This window comes from Physella acuta, unplaced genomic scaffold, assembly GCF_028476545.2.
Source record: "Physella acuta isolate Inbredline_101_S28 unplaced genomic scaffold, ASM2847654v3 ptg000235l, whole genome shotgun sequence".
Lineage (NCBI taxonomy): Eukaryota > Metazoa > Mollusca > Gastropoda > Physidae > Physella > Physella acuta.
In genome coordinates, this window is record NW_026731754.1 from 791057 (window position 1) to 809557 (window position 18501).

Genomic DNA, 18501 nt, shown 5'->3' on the forward strand with positions numbered 1-18501 from the left:
TCAAAGTTTTTTGTCGCATTAAAGCTACTCTTGAATTTAATTTGTTGTAACCTCTTCAGGTACAATAGGGTTTCTTAGAATTTACAAAACAGGTTTAACAAACCATGCATCAATTTACCCAGAGGCGTAGCGAGGGGGGGGGGGCGGGGGTGCGGACCGCATTTAGGGGGGTGACACCAATTCAAAAAATAGCAAAATATATAGAGAAAAACTTGAGGGGGGGGTGCAAATCAAAAGTTCGAGGGGGGGGGGGGTGCAAATCGAAAGTTTGAGGTGGGAGGTGCAAATCGAAAATTTGAAAGTTTGTCCCCGGGAAGGGTCGCTACGCCTCTGGGGGGGGGGGGGTGACACCATTAAGTGCCGCACCGGGTGACACCTGACCTCGCTACGCCACTGACGTTACCATAACCAATTTAGATTTAAATATTGATACTATACAATGAAATGTGTGGTTTGATATGATCGATTACAGCTCTTGAACTGAAACGAGTTGATCTGCTTTGTGTAATGTGTTTCTTGTTCACATTCTAGGCTAACATGGAAAGTACAGACAGCGCTAAAATCTTTGTTGTTGGACGGGATGGACAGGGCAAGACTTCAACAATAGCAACCATTGTTGGAGACAATAGCGAAATTTTACACAATTCTGGGGAAATTGAGGTCAAATTCTCCCCCAAAAATAACGTCAGTCTGGCAGATGGCACGAGTGTTGGTGAGCCTTTAGAAGACCTGGTGCTAAATGATATCAAAATTGAGAAAATAATACACAATGTAGATTATGTGATGAACAATGTGTTTGATAAATTGTTAACTGCCATTGTGTTTGTGTTGAAGTTTGGCGTTAGGTTCACAATGCAGGAGAAGAAAAGTTTACAAATTGTCAAAGCTATCTTTGGACAAGACGTGATTAGACAACGCGGTGTTGTGGTCATGACCTATGGAGACAATTTTGATAAGGAAAATTATAAGACTTTTCAAGAATGGTGCCGAGAACAGACAGGTGATTTGAAGTCTCTGATGGAAGAGTGTAACTACAGGTGTGTGTTGTTTGATAACAGAGATGGGTCAAAGCGTGAGTCACAGGTCAAAGAGTTTATGTCAGCCGTGGCACAGATTGATGGTACCATTCCCTATGTGTATACACCAGATGAAGATAGTAGAGAGAAGCTTTGTAACGAATACAAATCGCTAATAAGTGGAAGTAAGGCTAAAGAAACGCATACCACAGCGAATAATAATTGGGGAACTGCCATATTTCATGCAGTATGTGTTTGTGGCGCTCCAAAATGGGAGGACAAAACAAAACACGTGCAGTCCTGGCATGACTAGTGCAAGTTTAGGATTGAAAAGTTTTACCCGGACATGAAAGGCAGAACACACAAAAAATATACAGCGACAATTAATGATATATTAAAATCTTAAAGCGCTTTGCCAACTGAGGAGATTGCACTGATTACGATGTATCGGCTACATTGTAATCGAATTTTAATATCTCCTTGTTAGATTTTAAAGTTTCAATTACCGACAGTTTTTTTTATTCATCCCATTACTTTAAAATTGCCAAGTTTTGTCTGTAAAGTAACGTACGTAATTAACAAAATATTTAGAATAACTCTCAGTTTATAATGGTGGTGTCTTTGATATACATGTCTTTAAAAAGCTATTATCTTTAAATTTCTAACTTTAATCTTACATTTTTTTAGTAATTGTGTTTATCACTATCAATTAAGTATTTCGTGCAATTGTGTTTTGATTTGCGTAGTTTTGGTTTGTTGGTTTTTTAGTGCTTACACTTGACCACAATTTTTGCGTGGTGGAGGAATGGTGTTTGTTTTTTTCTTAATTGCCAATTTTTAGTACACCTGGCCGATAGTGAGTTACCCCCCCCCCCCCCCCCCCCTCCAACCCATCCCCAAGTGTTGTGAATTGTTTCCTTAGGTTCAATCTAATATATAAAGCTCAGTTCTGTATGTAAAAATACATATGTATATCGTTGACATACTTCCATGGATTAAAGTGTTAGAATATTACCGCGCGCATTTGTCTAAATTTATGAGTTAAAAAATTACCATTGAGAGTGTTGGGAAATAATTTTCATTTTTCAAACTCAAACTAATAATTGTCGGCATGTTCATTAAACACAATTTTTAAAAAATATCATCTTTTACAAAAATTCTAATTATGTCTTTATTTAGTCCTATAGCGTTTAGTTCCCTTTGATAAATTAGGACAACACAATTACTTCCCTTTATAGAACCATTGCATTAATGGAAAAGAATTTACTTTTTAATATTTTTATTACTTTGTTTTGGTGTTGGGAAAAAAATAATTACATAATTAGCGGGGATTGATCAAGTGCAAATGTTGTAGGTATTTTACCGATAAGCTTGGAGCATTATAATTGTTCATTAAATTGAAACAGGCGCGTTCGTTTAAGTGAGTGCAAAAGACTATGAATAAGTTGGGGTACTATAGTCGTTCATTAAGCTAAAATAGGTGCTTCTGCCCCGGGCGTTTATGTTCGCGTTAGTGTTTTCTTTGTGTTGAGGTGGGATTGAGTTAGTGGTTGCGTTTTGATATGGTTCGTTTTTGTTCTTTCTTTTTTCGTTTTTGTTTGTGTTTTTTTCTTTGGGTTTGTATTTGTGTTTTTGGTTGGTTTTGCGTTTGGATTTGGTTTGTTTTTGTTTGCTTTTTCGTTGTTTTTTTGTGTTGGTATTGGTGTTTGTGGTTGTGGTTGGGTTTGTTGTTAGGTTTTTGTTTTCGTTTGCTTTTTTGTTTGTTTTTTCTTTGTGTTTGTATTGGTGTTTGTGGTTGTGGTTGGGATTGTTGTTAGGTTTTTGTTTTCGTTTGTATTTGTAATTGTGCTAGCGTTATGTTTGCGTTTTGTTGTTTTGGTTTTGGTTGGTTGTGGTTTGGGTGGGCAATGCCGGGTTTATGATGATTACTAAACACACAGATAATGGTCTTTAACAGAAAGTTTTTCACAGAAGCCAGAGCAGGGCCTGGCCGGGACGGCTAGTGAATGTATAAAAGATGCGTGAATGAGAGTTAGTGGAGAGTTATCTTATGTTGGATGCAGTAGGCCTATGTAGGCACGGTCGATGGTTGTGTCGAATGCTTGCTACTGTCCTTGTCGGACTGTAGCCCATGTACCTGTCAGACTGATGTCGTATTAATGTCGGACTGTAGCCCATGTACCTGTCAGACTGATGTCGTATTAATGTCGGACTGTAGCCCATGTACCTGTCAGACTGATGTCGTATTAATGTCGGACTGTAGCCCATGTACCTGTCAGACTGATGTCGTATTAATGTCGGACTGTAGCCCATGTACCTGTCAGACTGATGTCGTATTAATGTCGGACTGTAGCCCATGTACCTGTCAGACTGATGTCGTATTAATGTCGGACTGTAGCCCATGTACCTGTCAGACTGATGTCGTATTAATGTCGGACTGTTGCCCATGTACCTGTCAGACTGATGTCGTATTAATGTCGGACTGTAGCCCATGTACCTGTCAGACTGATGTCGTATTAATGTCGGACTGTAGCCCATGTACCTGTCAGACTGATGTCGTATTAATGTCGGACTGTAGCCCATGTACCTGTCAGACTGATGTCGTATTAATGTCGGACTGTAGCCCATGTACCTGTCAGACTGATGTCGTATTAATGTCGGACTGTAGCCCATGTACCTGTCAGACTGATGTCGTATTAATGTCGGACTGTAGCCCATGTACCTGTCAGACTGATGTCGTATTAATGTCGGACTGTAGCCCATGTACCTGTCAGACTGATGTCGTATTAATGTCTGACTGTAGCCCATGTACCTGTCAGACTGATGTCGTATTAATGTCGGACTGTAGCCCATGTACCTGTCAGACTGATGTCGTATTAATGTCGGACTGTAGCCCATGTACCTGTCAGACTGATGTCGTATTAATGTCGGACTGTAGCCCATGTACCTGTCAGACTGATGTCGTATTAATGTCGGACTGTAGCCCATGTACCTGTCAGACTGATGTCGTATTAATGTCGGACTGTAGCCCATGTACCTGTCAGACTGATGTCGTATTAATGTCGGACTGTAGCCCATGTACCTGTCAGACTGATGTCGTATTAATGTCGGACTGTAGCCCATGTACCTGTCAGACTGATGTCGTATTAATGTCGGACTGTAGCCCATGTACCTGTCAGACTGATGTCGTATTAATGTCGGACTGTAGCCCATGTACCTGTCAGACTGATGTCGTATTAATGTCGGACTGTAGCCCATGTACCTGTCAGACTGATGTCGTATTAATGTCGGACTGTAGCCCATGTACCTGTCAGACTGATGTCGTATTAATGTCGGACTGTAGCCCATGTACCTGTCAGACTGATGTCGTATTAATGTCGGACTGTAGCCCATGTACCTGTCAGACTGATGTCGTATTAATGTCGGACTGTAGCCCATGTACCTGTCAGACTGATGTCGTATTAATGTCGGACTGTAGCCCATGTACCTGTCAGACTGATGTCGTATTAATGTCGGACTGTAGCCCATGTACCTGTCAGACTGATGTCGTATTAATGTCTGACTGTAGCCCATGTACCTGTCAGACTGATGTCGTATTAATGTCGGACTGTAGCCCATGTACCTGTCAGACTGATGTCGTATTAATGTCGGACTGTAGCCCATGTACCTGTCAGACTGATGTCGTATTAATGTCGGACTGTAGCCCATGTACCTGTCAGACTGATGTCGTATTAATGTCGGACTGTAGCCCATGTACCTGTCAGACTGATGTCGTATTAATGTCGGACTGTAGCCCATGTACCTGTCAGACTGATGTCGTATTAATGTCGGACTGTAGCCCATGTACCTGTCAGACTGATGTCGTATTAATGTCGGACTGTAGCCCATGTACCTGTCAGACTGATGTCGTATTAATGTCGGACTGTAGCCCATGTACCTGTCAGACTGATGTCGTATTAATGTCGGACTGTAGCCCATGTACCTGTCAGACTGATGTCGTATTAATGTCGGACTGTAGCCCATGTACCTGTCAGACTGATGTCGTATTAATGTCGGACTGTAGCCCATGTACCTGTCAGACTGATGTCGTATTAATGTCGGACTGTAGCCCATGTACCTGTCAGACCGATGTCGTATTAATGTCTGACTGTAGCCCATGTACCTGTCAGACTGATGTCGTATTAATGTCGGACTGTAGCCCATGTACCTGTCAGACTGATGTCGTATTAATGTCGGACTGTAGCCCATGTACCTGTCAGACTGATGTCGTATTAATGTCGGACTGTAGCCCATGTACCTGTCAGACTGATGTCGTATTAATGTCGGACTGTAGCCCATGTACCTGTCAGACTGATGTCGTATTAATGTCGGACTGTAGCCCATGTACCTGTCAGACTGATGTCGTATTAATGTCGGACTGTAGCCCATGTACCTGTCAGACTGATGTCGTATTAATGTCGGACTGTAGCCCATGTACCTGTCAGACTGATGTCGTATTAATGTCTGACTGTAGCCCATGTACCTGTCAGACTGATGTCGTATTAATGTCGGACTGTAGCCCATGTACCTGTCAGACTGATGTCGTATTAATGTCGGACTGTAGCCCATGTACCTGTCAGACTGATGTCGTATTAATGTCTGACTGTAGCCCATGTACCTGTCAGACTGATGTCGTATTAATGTCGGACTGTAGCCCATGTACCTGTCAGACTGATGTCGTATTAATGTCGGACTGTAGCCCATGTACCTGTCAGACTGATGTCGTATTAATGTCGGACTGTAGCCCATGTACCTGTCAGACTGATGTCGTATTAATGTCTGACTGTAGCCCATGTACCTGTCAGACTGATGTCGTATTACTGTTGGCCTGAAGCCCCTGTACATGTTAAACTGATGTCATTATACTTATCTGATATCCAGTCTTTCGCTTTATGTTTAAGTGAGAAGTTTGATAGTTGTGTTAATAGATGATTTAGAATTGTTATACATTACTTATTTATAAATACCTAGTAAATATAAATAAATGTCTTGAACTGTGTATTAACAATATTTATATTTAGTTTAATACTAGTGTCATTAACGTGTGTATTGGCTTGCTCAGGTTTTATAATCCTTTGATCTTACATTTACGGTTGGGTAAACATAAATAAACAAATCTTACATGTGTTTAATTAACCCTACCTATGTGTTGTGCTGTTGTTATTGTGTACTGCAATTTGAAAAATCACTCGTCTGAACATCTGTGAGGGTTCCACTACCAGACCCTTGTGAGTTTCTATGTGTGGGTTCCACTACCAGACCCTTGTGAGTTTCTATGTGAGGGTTCCACTACCAGACCCTTGTGAGTTTCTATGTGAGGGTTCCACTACCAGACCCTTGTGAGTTTCTATGTGAGGGTTCCACTACCAGACCCTTGTGAGTTTTTATGTGAGGGCTCCACTACCAGACCCTTGTGAGTTTCTATGTGAGGGTTCCACTACCAGACCCTTGTGAGTTTCTATGTGAGGGTTCCACTACCAGACCCTTGTGAGTTTCTATGTGAGGATTCCACTACCAGACCCTTGTGAGCTTCTATGTGAGGGTTCCACTACCAGACCCTTGTGAGTTTTTATGTGAGGGCTCCACTACCAGACCCTTGTGAGTTTCTATGTGAGGGTTCCACTACCAGACCCTTGTGAGTTTTTATGTGAGGGCTCCACTACCAGACCCTTGTGAGTTTCTATGTGAGGGCTCCACTACCAGACCCTTGTGAGTTTCTATGTGAGGGTTCCACTACCAGACCTTGTGAGTTTCTATGTGAGGGTTCCACTACCAGACCCTTGTGAGTTTCTATGTGAGGGTTCCACTACCAGACCCTTGTGAGTTTCTATGTGAGGGTTTCAAGTGTACTTAATTGTGTTGAAGTGAATCGTTTCCAACACTAAAATCAATAACGAAGAAGAAGAAGAACAAGAAGTATACAATCTATATATATAATTCCTTCTGGGAGACGCTAGAAAACAAGCTGTAAACGCGCTCACTACCACCCCCACCCCTACATTGTCTGGTGAGCTGTTCACTCTAAATGTTTATAAACAGAGCCGGGTTTAGTGACGACTATTAGGGGCAGATAATTTAGTTTGAAACGATTTTAAACGTAGGGGGTAGGAGGGGGTGGGGTATCGTCCTTAACGAGATACTTATAGTGTTTTAAAGAAATATTTTCAGTGGCAGCGTTGGTACTGTCGAATTCAAAAATTATGAATTACTGAAAAGTAGAAAAAACAACAACTAAATAGCGGCGTATGATATGCCGCGGGTCGGCTCGTTAGAATTATTGTTGACATCTCACGGAGTAGCTCTTACATTCACTTCTTAGACCGAACTCCCTAACTTGCATTCCACAGCAACAATGACGATACACAAAACTTGGCTATCTTTCATCCGCGTCATCATTCCATGCATCATTATATCGTTCACACCAACAATCATTCGCACCGAAAAAAAACTCATAACAAACACCATACAGCCAATCAGGCGCACGTGTAACCTGTGGTTTCCTCTGCCGCCTGAGGAGTAAAGTGGAGTTAGTAAAAGCTATTAGGCAGAGAGAAATTTAGTTTGTAAATGATTTTGAAACTAAGGGAAGGTAAAAAGATTAAGAACTAGAGATAGTATGATCAGCTTGCTGTCGTCTGTGAAAGGTGGCAACGGATGCTGCGAAAGGGTAGAAAATTGTCTTTTAGATATTGCGAGCTACTGATGGTGTTTTAAAGCAAATATTTGAATCGAAGCCTAGTGTCGAATATACTCATTAGGAATTTTTTAAAAGAAGAAAATAAAACTAATATTTAAAAAACTTTCTAGCAACAAGGTTTCAAATGCACTGAAATTAACAAAATGAAACAATTTGCTTTCTTTCATAAAAGCTTTGGACGCTCATAACATCTTTTGTACATTTTAGCGACCAAAGATTTCATGAAAAAAATGAAAATTAGTTTTAACATTGTTTCTTATATTTGTTTTATTTTATTAATTTTTGATTGCTATTCAGTTAGTCCATGTTGATCTGTCAATGCAGGTGAAACTAGACTTAGAACCAACAGTTAACCTGCAGATGACCATGTCACAGAACTGCTTATACCATTTTAATTCAACTATAAATGATGACAATAATGGAAAATAACGAAAATAAAGCGCCGATGTACGTTTAACCTATAGTGCCTAATTTGGGATGTTCTCAGTTATTTTTCCTAAAGTCTGTTCTAAAACTTACTAAAAAAAAGAATCTAAATTATACAAGTATATTATCACGTTTCTTGTTTAAGCTAAAATAGGTAAACATATATATATATATATATATATATATATATATATATATATATATATATATATATATATATATATATATACATATTTATATATATATATATACATATATATATATATATATATATATATATATATATATATATATATATATATATATATATATATATATATATATATATATATATATATATATATATATATATATAGGCGAATTAATTGTTACTTTATTATTTTTCATTATTTTTAGAACACATGATAGCACTGATTAGTCGTTCTACTAATACAACACACACATTTCACATTGAAAAATGTATACGTCATATTGGGTCACTAATCATCGCTTTAAACAAGCACCAAGATGTTTACATATTATCTAGCGGCCTCTCGCTCAATGGACTTTGAGTGTTTCAAAGAATTTTGGAGGCAGTGTTTCTTCCAGACTTTTTTCTCCGGGGGGGGGGGGCACTTGAAATTTTCGGGGGGTAGACTTTCTTCGGAATAGACAGAGTTTGATAGATTGTAGAAGAAAGAGAACTCGGCCATTACAATGGTTTAAACTTAAGAGGAAAAAAAGGATACACAATAGCGTAGGATAGTGTTTACAGAATAAAGATGATCCAACGGCAGTTACAGTATTATTTGACAAAACAACCATCAAATCAGAAATACATTTAAATAACATTTTTTAAATTATATTTTAAAAAACATGTTATCCTCTAAAAGACCTGCCCATCCCCCCCCCCCCAACCTTCCACACACATATTGCGGGATCTGGCGGTATTTACATAAAACAGAAAATCAGTTTCACTTTTGTAGGGTTAATGCACATATTATGTGTATGGAGATTCTTACTTTTGATTGTGTTACATGACACAGCAACTTTATATGTAGACCGCACCTCTCTTTACTTTACATGACATCTATTAACCTGCTCCCACCACTATATAGACCGCACCTCTCTTTATATTACATGATATCTATTAACCAACTCCCACCATTAAAACTATATAGACCGCACCTCTCTTTATATTACATGACATCTATTAACCAACTCCAACCACTTAAACTATATAGACCGCACCTCTCTTTATATTACATGACATCTATTAACCAACTCCCACCACTTAAACTATATAGACCGCACCTCTCTTTATATTACATGATATCTATTAACAAACTCCCACCACTAAAACTATATAGACCGCACCTCTCTTTATATTACATGACATCTATTAACCCGTTCCCACCACTATATAGACCGCACCTCTCTTTATATTACATGATATCTATTAACCAACTCCCACCATTAAAACTATATAGACTGCACCTCTCTTTATATTACATGACATCTATTAACCAACTCCAACCACTTAAACTATATAGCCCGCACCTCTCTTTATATTACATGACATCTATTAACCAACTCCCACCACTTAAACTATATAGACCGCACCTCTCTTTATATTACATGACATCTATTAACAAACTCCCCTTTGACTTTCAAAGAAAAGAAAAAGAAAATCATATTATTTTAGAAAAACATGCATATAGTTGCTTCGCCTTCATTTAAAACAGTTCTAATGTAAATTCTTATATTTTATTCTTTTATTCAAATCAATAACAACCTAGTTACCAACTAGTCAAAAGTAAATGTTTGAAGAAACAAAAATCAAAGACAGTTTTTACATAGTCTTTATACCAACATCCTACCCCATATAACAATACAACAGTGGGATGCACCGTTCCTACCCTTTACAATCTAGTCCAGGGGTCTCCAAACTTTTCAGTCCGAGGGCCGCATTAACTATCAAATTTTATTTCGGGGGCCAGTTTCTTCCAGGCATGTCTTTGATTTTTCTGGGCTAAGTTCCTCAGTCATCACCAACAAACGTTTTTTCTGTGGACAAAAAAGATATCCGCGGTCCGGATGAGAGGACCTCGCGGGCCGCATCCGACCCGCGGGCCGTAGTTTGGAGACCCCTGATCTAGTCAATAAAGTAGTAAGTGTGAATGTTGTGTATAAAGCCTATTGGTGGAAACATACCCACACATTTACAAAAGTTTGTGATATTCTTTTTGGTAAATGTGTAGGTATGGGTGGTCTCAGTGGCCCGACCACGCCATCCATATCCAACTTGTACAGGTTAAATAAAAGATTTTGTTGCACTGCATTGCATATTGTTCCCTTTGGGGTCTTCCATAAATGACGTCAAACATTTTTCGACGATTTTTTACCCCCCCCCCCCCCCAAATCACTTCCATCACATATCGTCACAAAAGCCAGATACGCCCTCTAAAACGACGACACACCTCAACCTACAACCCCCCCCCCCCCCAGAAAATTGTAGTTGAATTTTTCTTAAAACATCGATTTTTTTCCATAATCTTGTCTGAACTCTGTCAACCTAGAGTATTTTAATCAGTTCCTATTACAATTTATTAAAACAGTTTTCTAAAACGCGAGAGAGCGGCTAAAATTTTTTTTTCTAACATTGATTTTTTATAATGCAAAATTGTGACGTCACACCATCTGACACCCCCCCCCCCCCCACCCCCTCCCTTCCCCACCTTATCACACACCGTCACAAAATTACGACCCACTCCCCTCCCTTTTACAAGTGTGACGTCATTTATGGCCGACCCTTTAAAAAATTAAACATTGATTCTTCATATACAGCAGTGGCGTAGGCAAGGGGGGGGGGGGGGTTAGGGGGGGTCATAACCCCCCCCCCCCATAGACCCCTCGGTATATATAAAAAGTATGAGGGGGGTGCAAATCGAAAGTTTGAGGGGGGGGGTGCAAATCGAAAGTTTGAGGGGGGGTGCAAATCGAAAGTTTGAGGGGGGGGGGGTGCAAATCGAAAGTTTGTCCCCGGGTAAAAATTGGAACCCCCCCCCCCCCTTGAGACGATCCTGGCTACGCCACTGATATACAGGCAAAAATATCAAATCTGTACACCCCCCTCCACTTAATAAAAAAAAATGCAACATGTTGCGAAGATATTTATTGATTTGCTTCAGCAAGTTTTATAAGAAAACAGTCGCACGGTGTAATTCATAAATTTTAAAAAGCATTCTTATTAGTTGGACAATACACTGAATCATCCGTTTAAATTGTTAATAATTAAGTTTTAAATAATAAGTAAATCCAATGAGCTGCACATTGATGTATTCAATAAAAAGCTATTAGCTTTTATTATTTATAAATATCATTTTATAATTAAAGTTTTGATTTTAGAAAACAAATGTCTTCTTAACTTTTAAAGCTGTATTAAAATAATAAAAAAAGAGATTTACTAACATAATAATATTAATATCTTTTTAAGAACTGACCTAGAAAATAAAAAAAAACCATCTCTTTTCACTAGACACTTACAGCTTGTATAAAATATCATAGCATTATTTTTCTTTTACACCGGTTGAAGTTAAAAATAGCTCTTGAGGTCTTCCCGATTTGTATTACGTGACCCAGTTTCCTCGAAAATAATAATTGGAACAGTCACGCGCTGGCACATGACGAGTGTGTAGCTGTGTGTTTGTGTGTACACTCGGCCTTTTTTGGAACTCACGTCGATTACGAAGCCTATGTTCCTTTAATTACAGGTCAGTGTTAAGATATTCCATTGTCATGTCGATAAATATTAAAATACTAGATAAATGGCCCGTTGAGGAAGGGTACAACGGGCGCTAGGCTGATAGTGCTGTCTCTTTTCTCTAAACTAAAACCAACCCACCCCCCCCCCACACACCACCCCCACCCCACCCCCACACACCACCCCCACCCCCACCCCCCACCACCCCCACCCCCACCCCCCACCACACACCACCCCCACCCCCCACCACACACCACCCCCCACCCCCCACCCCTCACCCCCACACACAACCCCCTCCACACACCGCCCCCCCACCCCCCACCCCCCCAAAAAAAACATGTCTACCGTCCCATTCAACGAAATATAATTATATACTTTTTCCAGTGTCCGCCCCCTCCCAGAAAATTCTACCCCCGCCCCCGAAAATTTCAAGTACCCCCACCCCTCTCCGGGGAGGAAAAAGTCTGAAAGAAACACTGAAACCAACCCACCCCCCACACACCACCCCCCACCCCCCACACACCACCCCCCCACACACCACCCCCCCACACACCACCCCCCACCCACCCACCCCCACACACCACCCCCCCACCCCCACCCCCCCACACACACCACCCCCCACACCTCCCCCACACACACCACCCCCCCCACACACCACCCCCCACCCCCACACACCACCCCTCCACCACCCCCCACCCCCAAAAAAAACATGTCTACCGTCCCATTCAACGAAATATAATTATATACTTTTTCCAGTCTCCGCCCCCTCCCAGAAAATTCTACCCCCGCCCCCGAAAATTTCAAGTACCCCCCACCCCTCTCCGGGGAGGAAAAAGTCTGAAAGAAACACTGAAACCAACCCACCCCCCACACACCACCCCCCACCCCCCACACACCACCCCCCCACACACCACCCCCCCACACACCACCCCCCACCCACCCACCCCCACACACCACCCCCCACCCCCACCCCCCCACACACACCACCCCCCACACCTCCCCCACACACACCACCCCCCCCACACACCACCCCCCACCCCCACACACCACCCCTCCACCACCCCCCACCCCCAAAAAAAACATGTCTACCGTCCCATTCAACGAAATATAATTATATACTTTTTCCAGTCTCCGCCCCCTCCCAGAAAATTCTACCCCCGCCCCCGAAAATTTCAAGTACCCCCCACCCCTCTCCGGGGAGGAAAAAGTCTGAAAGAAACACTGAAACCAACCCACCCCCCCACACACACCACCCCCATCCCCCACCCCCCACCCCCCCACCCCACCCACACCACCCCACCCCCCACCCCCACCCCACCCCACCCACACCACCCCCCACACACACACCCCACCCCTCCACCCCCCCCCCCCCCCCAAAAAAAAAAAACATGTCTACCGTCCCATTGCAAGAAAACCACTTTTTAGATTAGACACATTAATTAGGCGGTAATTTTATTATAGAGTATCGATGAGGAAATTTCTTTTGAGTTGTGGAGGGGGGGGGGGGGGGCTCAGACGTTCTTACGCGGGGGGTGGGGCTTCGCCCCTACCCGAAGAATTGTATGCAAGAAACTCTTCACGCAAAACATTTCCTTTTTTTCAATGTTTACGCGATAATCAATGACGTCATATTACTGTGTGCACTCTCTGGTTTGAGATTATGTTCTACTCTACGCTAAATGTGTCGACGTCATATTTCGTTTTTCGAATTACTGTGCATGTTTTTATTTTCCTTGTGTTTTCTCTAGAGCGTTCTTGTCAGACAGAGCGTTCTTGTCAGACAGAGCGTTCTTGTCAGACAGCGAAACTATTAGTATTAATAGATAAATAAACTTAGCAGGCGGTTCTTTAAAAATGAAAGTAACTAGATCTAGATCTAGGGCCAGTTCGTGCTTGTTGTCATGTTTTGCCTAGCGTTCCTTTAGCGGTAGTCCTCAACGGATTGGTTAAGTGTTGATAGCAGAAGTAGGACAATAGATCTGTTACATGAAACTAAATATTAAATGGTGGTTTACAATACGTATGTTTAAAGTGCCACCCCCTCTGGAGAAAAATGTCTTTAGAAAACCCCGTGGTTCTTTAAGATATGTTATAGGTTGTGTTGGTTTTATGAAAATGTTATAGGATTATAATGATATAAGGGACATAAGGAAAAGCGTTACAATATATTTTTTTTGTTATATAAAAATGTGCATTGTAACTTAATGTGAAATGCCTGTAATGTGTAGGCCTATCCTCTCGTAAAACAGTATTGTTGTAATAGTATTTGCAGCGAGGGATTTTACCTTTAATGTCAAAAAATTGGGCTATCATGATGATAAGAAAATGTGAGAATTTATAACTGTAAATATTGTTTTCTTAACATTATTTAATCATGAACTATTGTTATATAACAAAGTTATCATTTCGGATCTCACTGTCCAGGAGCAGATGAAGTAGAGTACACCTGTTTCTGTCACCTCGGGCATATAAAGGGATATTATATGAAGGATAGTAAGGGTGAGCAGCCTTTACTTTCCCTATCGTAGGTCAGCTGCCCATTAATGCTGAGTGGGGGGGGGGGCACAGGGATCCGATATGAGAATTTCCGGTTAGATTTCACTTTTTCGACCTGGTCATCTATGCCAGGGGTCTCCAAACTACGGCCCGCGGGCCGGATGCGGCCCGCGAGGTCCTCTCATCCGGCCCGCGGAGATCTTTTTGTCTACAGAAAAAAACGTTTGTTGGTGATGGCTGAGCAACTTTGCCCAGAAAAATCAAAGACATGCCTGGAAGAAACTGGCCCCCGAACTGAATTTTGATATTTAATGCGGCCCTCGGACTGAAAAGTTTGGAGACCCCTGATCTATGCTATGTATGTATAGTTCGTTTAAATTTATCCTTAAACCTCACGCTATGAAAAAAATTCCTAACTGGTGTAGTGTGGCACGCGTAGACAGAGGCGTCACTTGGTTGGGTGTTACCCTGTGCGATCCGCACACCACGCCCTCGTCCCCCCCTTTCTCTCCCCCCCCCCTCACCCCCCCCCCTCCCCCTTCACACACATTGTGACGCCACTGCTAGTGGGTGTCTAACAAATACCAAAAATTATTTATCATTGTAATTACGATGTAATACTTGTTATATTAGCCTATAAGGATGTATAACATGTTACTATTTTAATACTTTCCTGGTTCATTAGCATTTAAGAATCGATTACATTGACCGTGATCCATTCGATTATTTTATCGGAGATTTTTTGTCGTGGGATGTTTAGTTCTGAAAAAACAAAAACAAAAATATGCAGGAAGTAAATGAATTACATAAATAGTGTTTAGATTGGAACTAATGTGGCCCATTTCTGGTAATGTGAGCTAAATGCCTGGTTTCTTACAGATATTTTTTACCGGGGGTGGGGATGCTCTTGATACATCCGGGGAGGGGCACATGTTAAAGGGGAGGGGCACCTGTTAAAGGGGAGGGGCACATGTTAAAGGGGAGGGGCACCTGTTAAAGGTAAGGGGCACATGTTACAGGGTAGTGGACATTAGTTAAAGTGTATTTCATTTATATTTAAAATATATTATTTCTATTTTATCTAAGTCATGGGCGTTGGACATGCTCCAGGGGTGGGATATATATATATATATATATATATATATATATATTATATATATATATATATATATATATATATATATATATATATATATATATATATATATATATATATATATATATATGTATATATATATATATATGTATATGTATATATATATATATATATATATATATACATATATATATATATATGTATATATATATATATATATATATATATATATATGTATATATATGTATATATATATATATAAGAACGCAGGTGAATTAAGAGAATTAAGTCGTTATTAAGCTTTATTATAACTAATATTAAATTTAATTGTTGTTTCATTTTCGCACACAGGTTTCAGAAAATGACGGATTCAAAAGTTCTCTTGTTTGTAGGGAGATCTGGTAATGGGATAACCTCGACCATAGACGCTATGTTTAAAGGCCTGAATGCCAGGGGTAGCAGAGCTGGGGTTGACAACGGCGATGGGGACGGTACAGGCAATCAAGCAGCAGGGGCTACCGGGGGTCAAGGAGAAGACGTTATGGAAGATCAAGGAGTAGAACTTACGAAAGATCTAGTAGAAGAGGTTGTAAAAGTTCAAGAAAAAGATGATGCGAAAGGCCTAGGAGAAGTGGTTGTAGAAGTTCAAAAAAATGAGGACGCGGAAGATCTAGGAGAAGGTGCGAAAGGTCAAGTAGACGAAAGTGCCATTGTAAGAAAACTTTGCGCTTCTGAAAAGTCAGGCTTCCAAATACGTACAAATGGCTCTGTTACCGCTGTTGATGGGTATGGTCTTGCAGAGCCCAAAGCAGACCAGGTAGTGTTAAATACATTGTTAGAAGCACGCATCAAGCAAATGAATGAAGACACTTCAGGGTTCGTGGCTCTAATCTTTGTGCTGAAGTATGGGGTACGCTTCACAAAACAGGAACATGACTCCGTGGCAATAGTTAAAAAACGTTTCGGTGAAACTATTTTTAGACAAAGGGGAATAATTGTGCTGACTCACGGGGATAACTTTGAAGTTGACAATGACGAAAATAATCCTGATGCTTTCAAAAAATGGTACGAATCTCAAAGCGGTGCGTTCTGTGATTTGTTGCAAGATTGCGAGAAGCGTATCGTATTGTTCAACAACAAAACATCTAACCTAGCTCAACAACAGCAACAGAGCGATGAGCTGCTCCGTCATGTTGAAACAGTTCAACAAAAAAATAAATCAGAACTGCAGACTTCAGTGGATATCAGTGATGAGGAAGATACAGATGACAATACTTCCCTTCTTGGTGAAAGAACCCAGCGTACACACATTAGGAAGTGTACTAACTACGATTATTATTTTTGGATATTTTATCCCGTTTTGGTAGCGGTTTGCGTGATTATAGAATTACTTGTTCTACGACTCTACAATATCATTTGAAAAACGTTTTTTTTTTGTCTATGTAACTTTTTTGTCAATGTAACTTCGATAGCTACATTCTGTAACCACCTTGATCAAACATGGTCATTTCTCTTTTAAAAATTTAAAGATTAAAAAAAATATTGGGATGAAATGTGTAGGTGCATGTTTAGCTATTTGTGAAGATTTTTATTTGATAAACTGTTTGATGTCATAACGTTGTGTAAGACTGTAAGTATTAGTTACAATAAATTAGGAATACTAATATAGTTTTGGATTAGTGAAGGCGATTATAGCAACATAAAACGTGAATTATGTTGAGGGTTGTGTTTTTTAGATTAATAATAGCCCTTAATTAGTATTTGGATATTTAATGGGACAAAATCTCATAATTATATTTTTGACAACCTGGTTTGGAGAATGGAATTTTCTTGTTTGGGTCAATTAATTAGGACTACGAGTGGCATCAGTTTAAGAAATTTTGATTGACAGTGACTGTTTTAATACGTCGATCGAATTGCAAGTGTAGGGGACCATTTTATTTTGGTGGGACTGTAAGGTGTTGATATTTTTTAATTTATTTTGTGGGACTATTCTTATCGATACAACATAGAGCTGTTTAGTGGGATAAATACTATTGATACCACAACATTTTTCTCCTGATATGCATGGCATGGCGAATTGTTTTTGTGTATTTTTATAGGGATACTTGATCTTTCTATTTATTTAGCTCTCGCCAGTTTTTGCTACTCAACTATGTATACTCACTCTATTTTTATTATTGAACGCCTTAATTGCAAAATCCAGTTCTCCCCACTCAGTGTCGCGTAAAACGACGAGATTTCGATAAATCTGGATTTACAATTTTAGCCCGATTAAAATAAGTCCCCTATACTCCGTAATATTATAAAGTACTGAGGTGTAAAACTGGAAATTGTCAAAATTTCATGTGATTTTTGTGCACGATTACAATATTTCCTCTGTACTCTGTGTACGAGAAAGTACAAAAAAAAAACAACAAAGGAGCGGATCTAATATGCTCTCCTTTTGGTCTCAAATAATCGTGTTTTAAAAATGTTTATATCTAATTTAAACCTTTTTACAAATTCTTTTATTTTCAATATCTGATTTTAACCCGCCGAAAATTTGTGAAAAGAGTAACTTCTTACGGGCAAGCCGATCAAAAGTATTACACGGAGTTTTATAAGTGTTATGGTTTCCCATGTTTGTTTTATTCTTATTTTTTTTTCGAATTTATATTAATAATTTTTAATGCATTTCTTTTTATAGCTTTGTTATTTGTTGCTATGCTTTATTTTTAAACTAATTCAGAGAAGCAATTGGTTTTTAATTTGCTTAGTACAAAGTTATTTAAATGAGCATTTTCGGTAACCTTATTCGACTATTTAAAGAGGAGCGAAAAGTCATGGAAGAAGTTTTATGTGTATGAAACAGTGTGTGCAGTGCTTCTTCCAGACTTTTCTCTTCAGATGGGGTGGGTTGGGGGGGGGGGGGGGGGCACTTGAAATTTTCGTGAGGGGGGTACGAACTAAAATTTCTGGGGTTGGGGACACTGATAATTTCAATACG

At 40.0% G+C, this 18501-nt stretch overlaps 3 protein-coding genes across 3 annotated transcripts; 2 read left to right on the plus strand and 1 right to left on the minus strand.

Annotated features, from left to right (window-relative positions):
* The first annotated feature begins 537 nt into the window (after nucleotides 1-537).
* LOC131938135 (uncharacterized) lies at nucleotides 538-1329 on the plus strand. Its single transcript, XM_059296038.1, has one exon. It carries the CDS (start codon nucleotides 538-540, stop codon nucleotides 1327-1329), a length of 792 nt encoding a protein of 263 aa, XP_059152021.1.
* Nucleotides 1330-3059: 1730 nt separating this feature from the next.
* Nucleotides 3060-5900, minus strand: LOC131938136 (uncharacterized). Its single transcript, XM_059296039.1, has one exon. It carries the CDS (start codon nucleotides 5898-5900, stop codon nucleotides 3060-3062), a length of 2841 nt encoding a protein of 946 aa, XP_059152022.1.
* Nucleotides 5901-11825: 5925 nt separating this feature from the next.
* Nucleotides 11826-18096, plus strand: LOC131938154 (uncharacterized). Its single transcript, XM_059296072.1, has 2 exons — nucleotides 11826-11930; nucleotides 15864-18096. Exon 2 carries the CDS (start codon nucleotides 15874-15876, stop codon nucleotides 16930-16932), a length of 1059 nt encoding a protein of 352 aa, XP_059152055.1. The 5' UTR covers nucleotides 11826-11930; nucleotides 15864-15873; the 3' UTR covers nucleotides 16933-18096.
* The last annotated feature ends 405 nt before the right edge of the window (nucleotides 18097-18501 follow it).

What these genes read in the sequence shown, in the direction of transcription:
- LOC131938135 (XM_059296038.1), top strand. Translation starts at nt 538, where the DNA reads ATGGAAAGTACAGACAGCGCTAAAATCTTTGTTGTTGGACGGGATGGA.
- LOC131938136 (XM_059296039.1), bottom strand. Translation starts at nt 5,900, where the DNA reads ATGTACAGGGGCTTCAGGCCAACAGTAATACGACATCAGTCTGACAGG.
- LOC131938154 (XM_059296072.1), top strand. Translation starts at nt 15,874, where the DNA reads ATGACGGATTCAAAAGTTCTCTTGTTTGTAGGGAGATCTGGTAATGGG.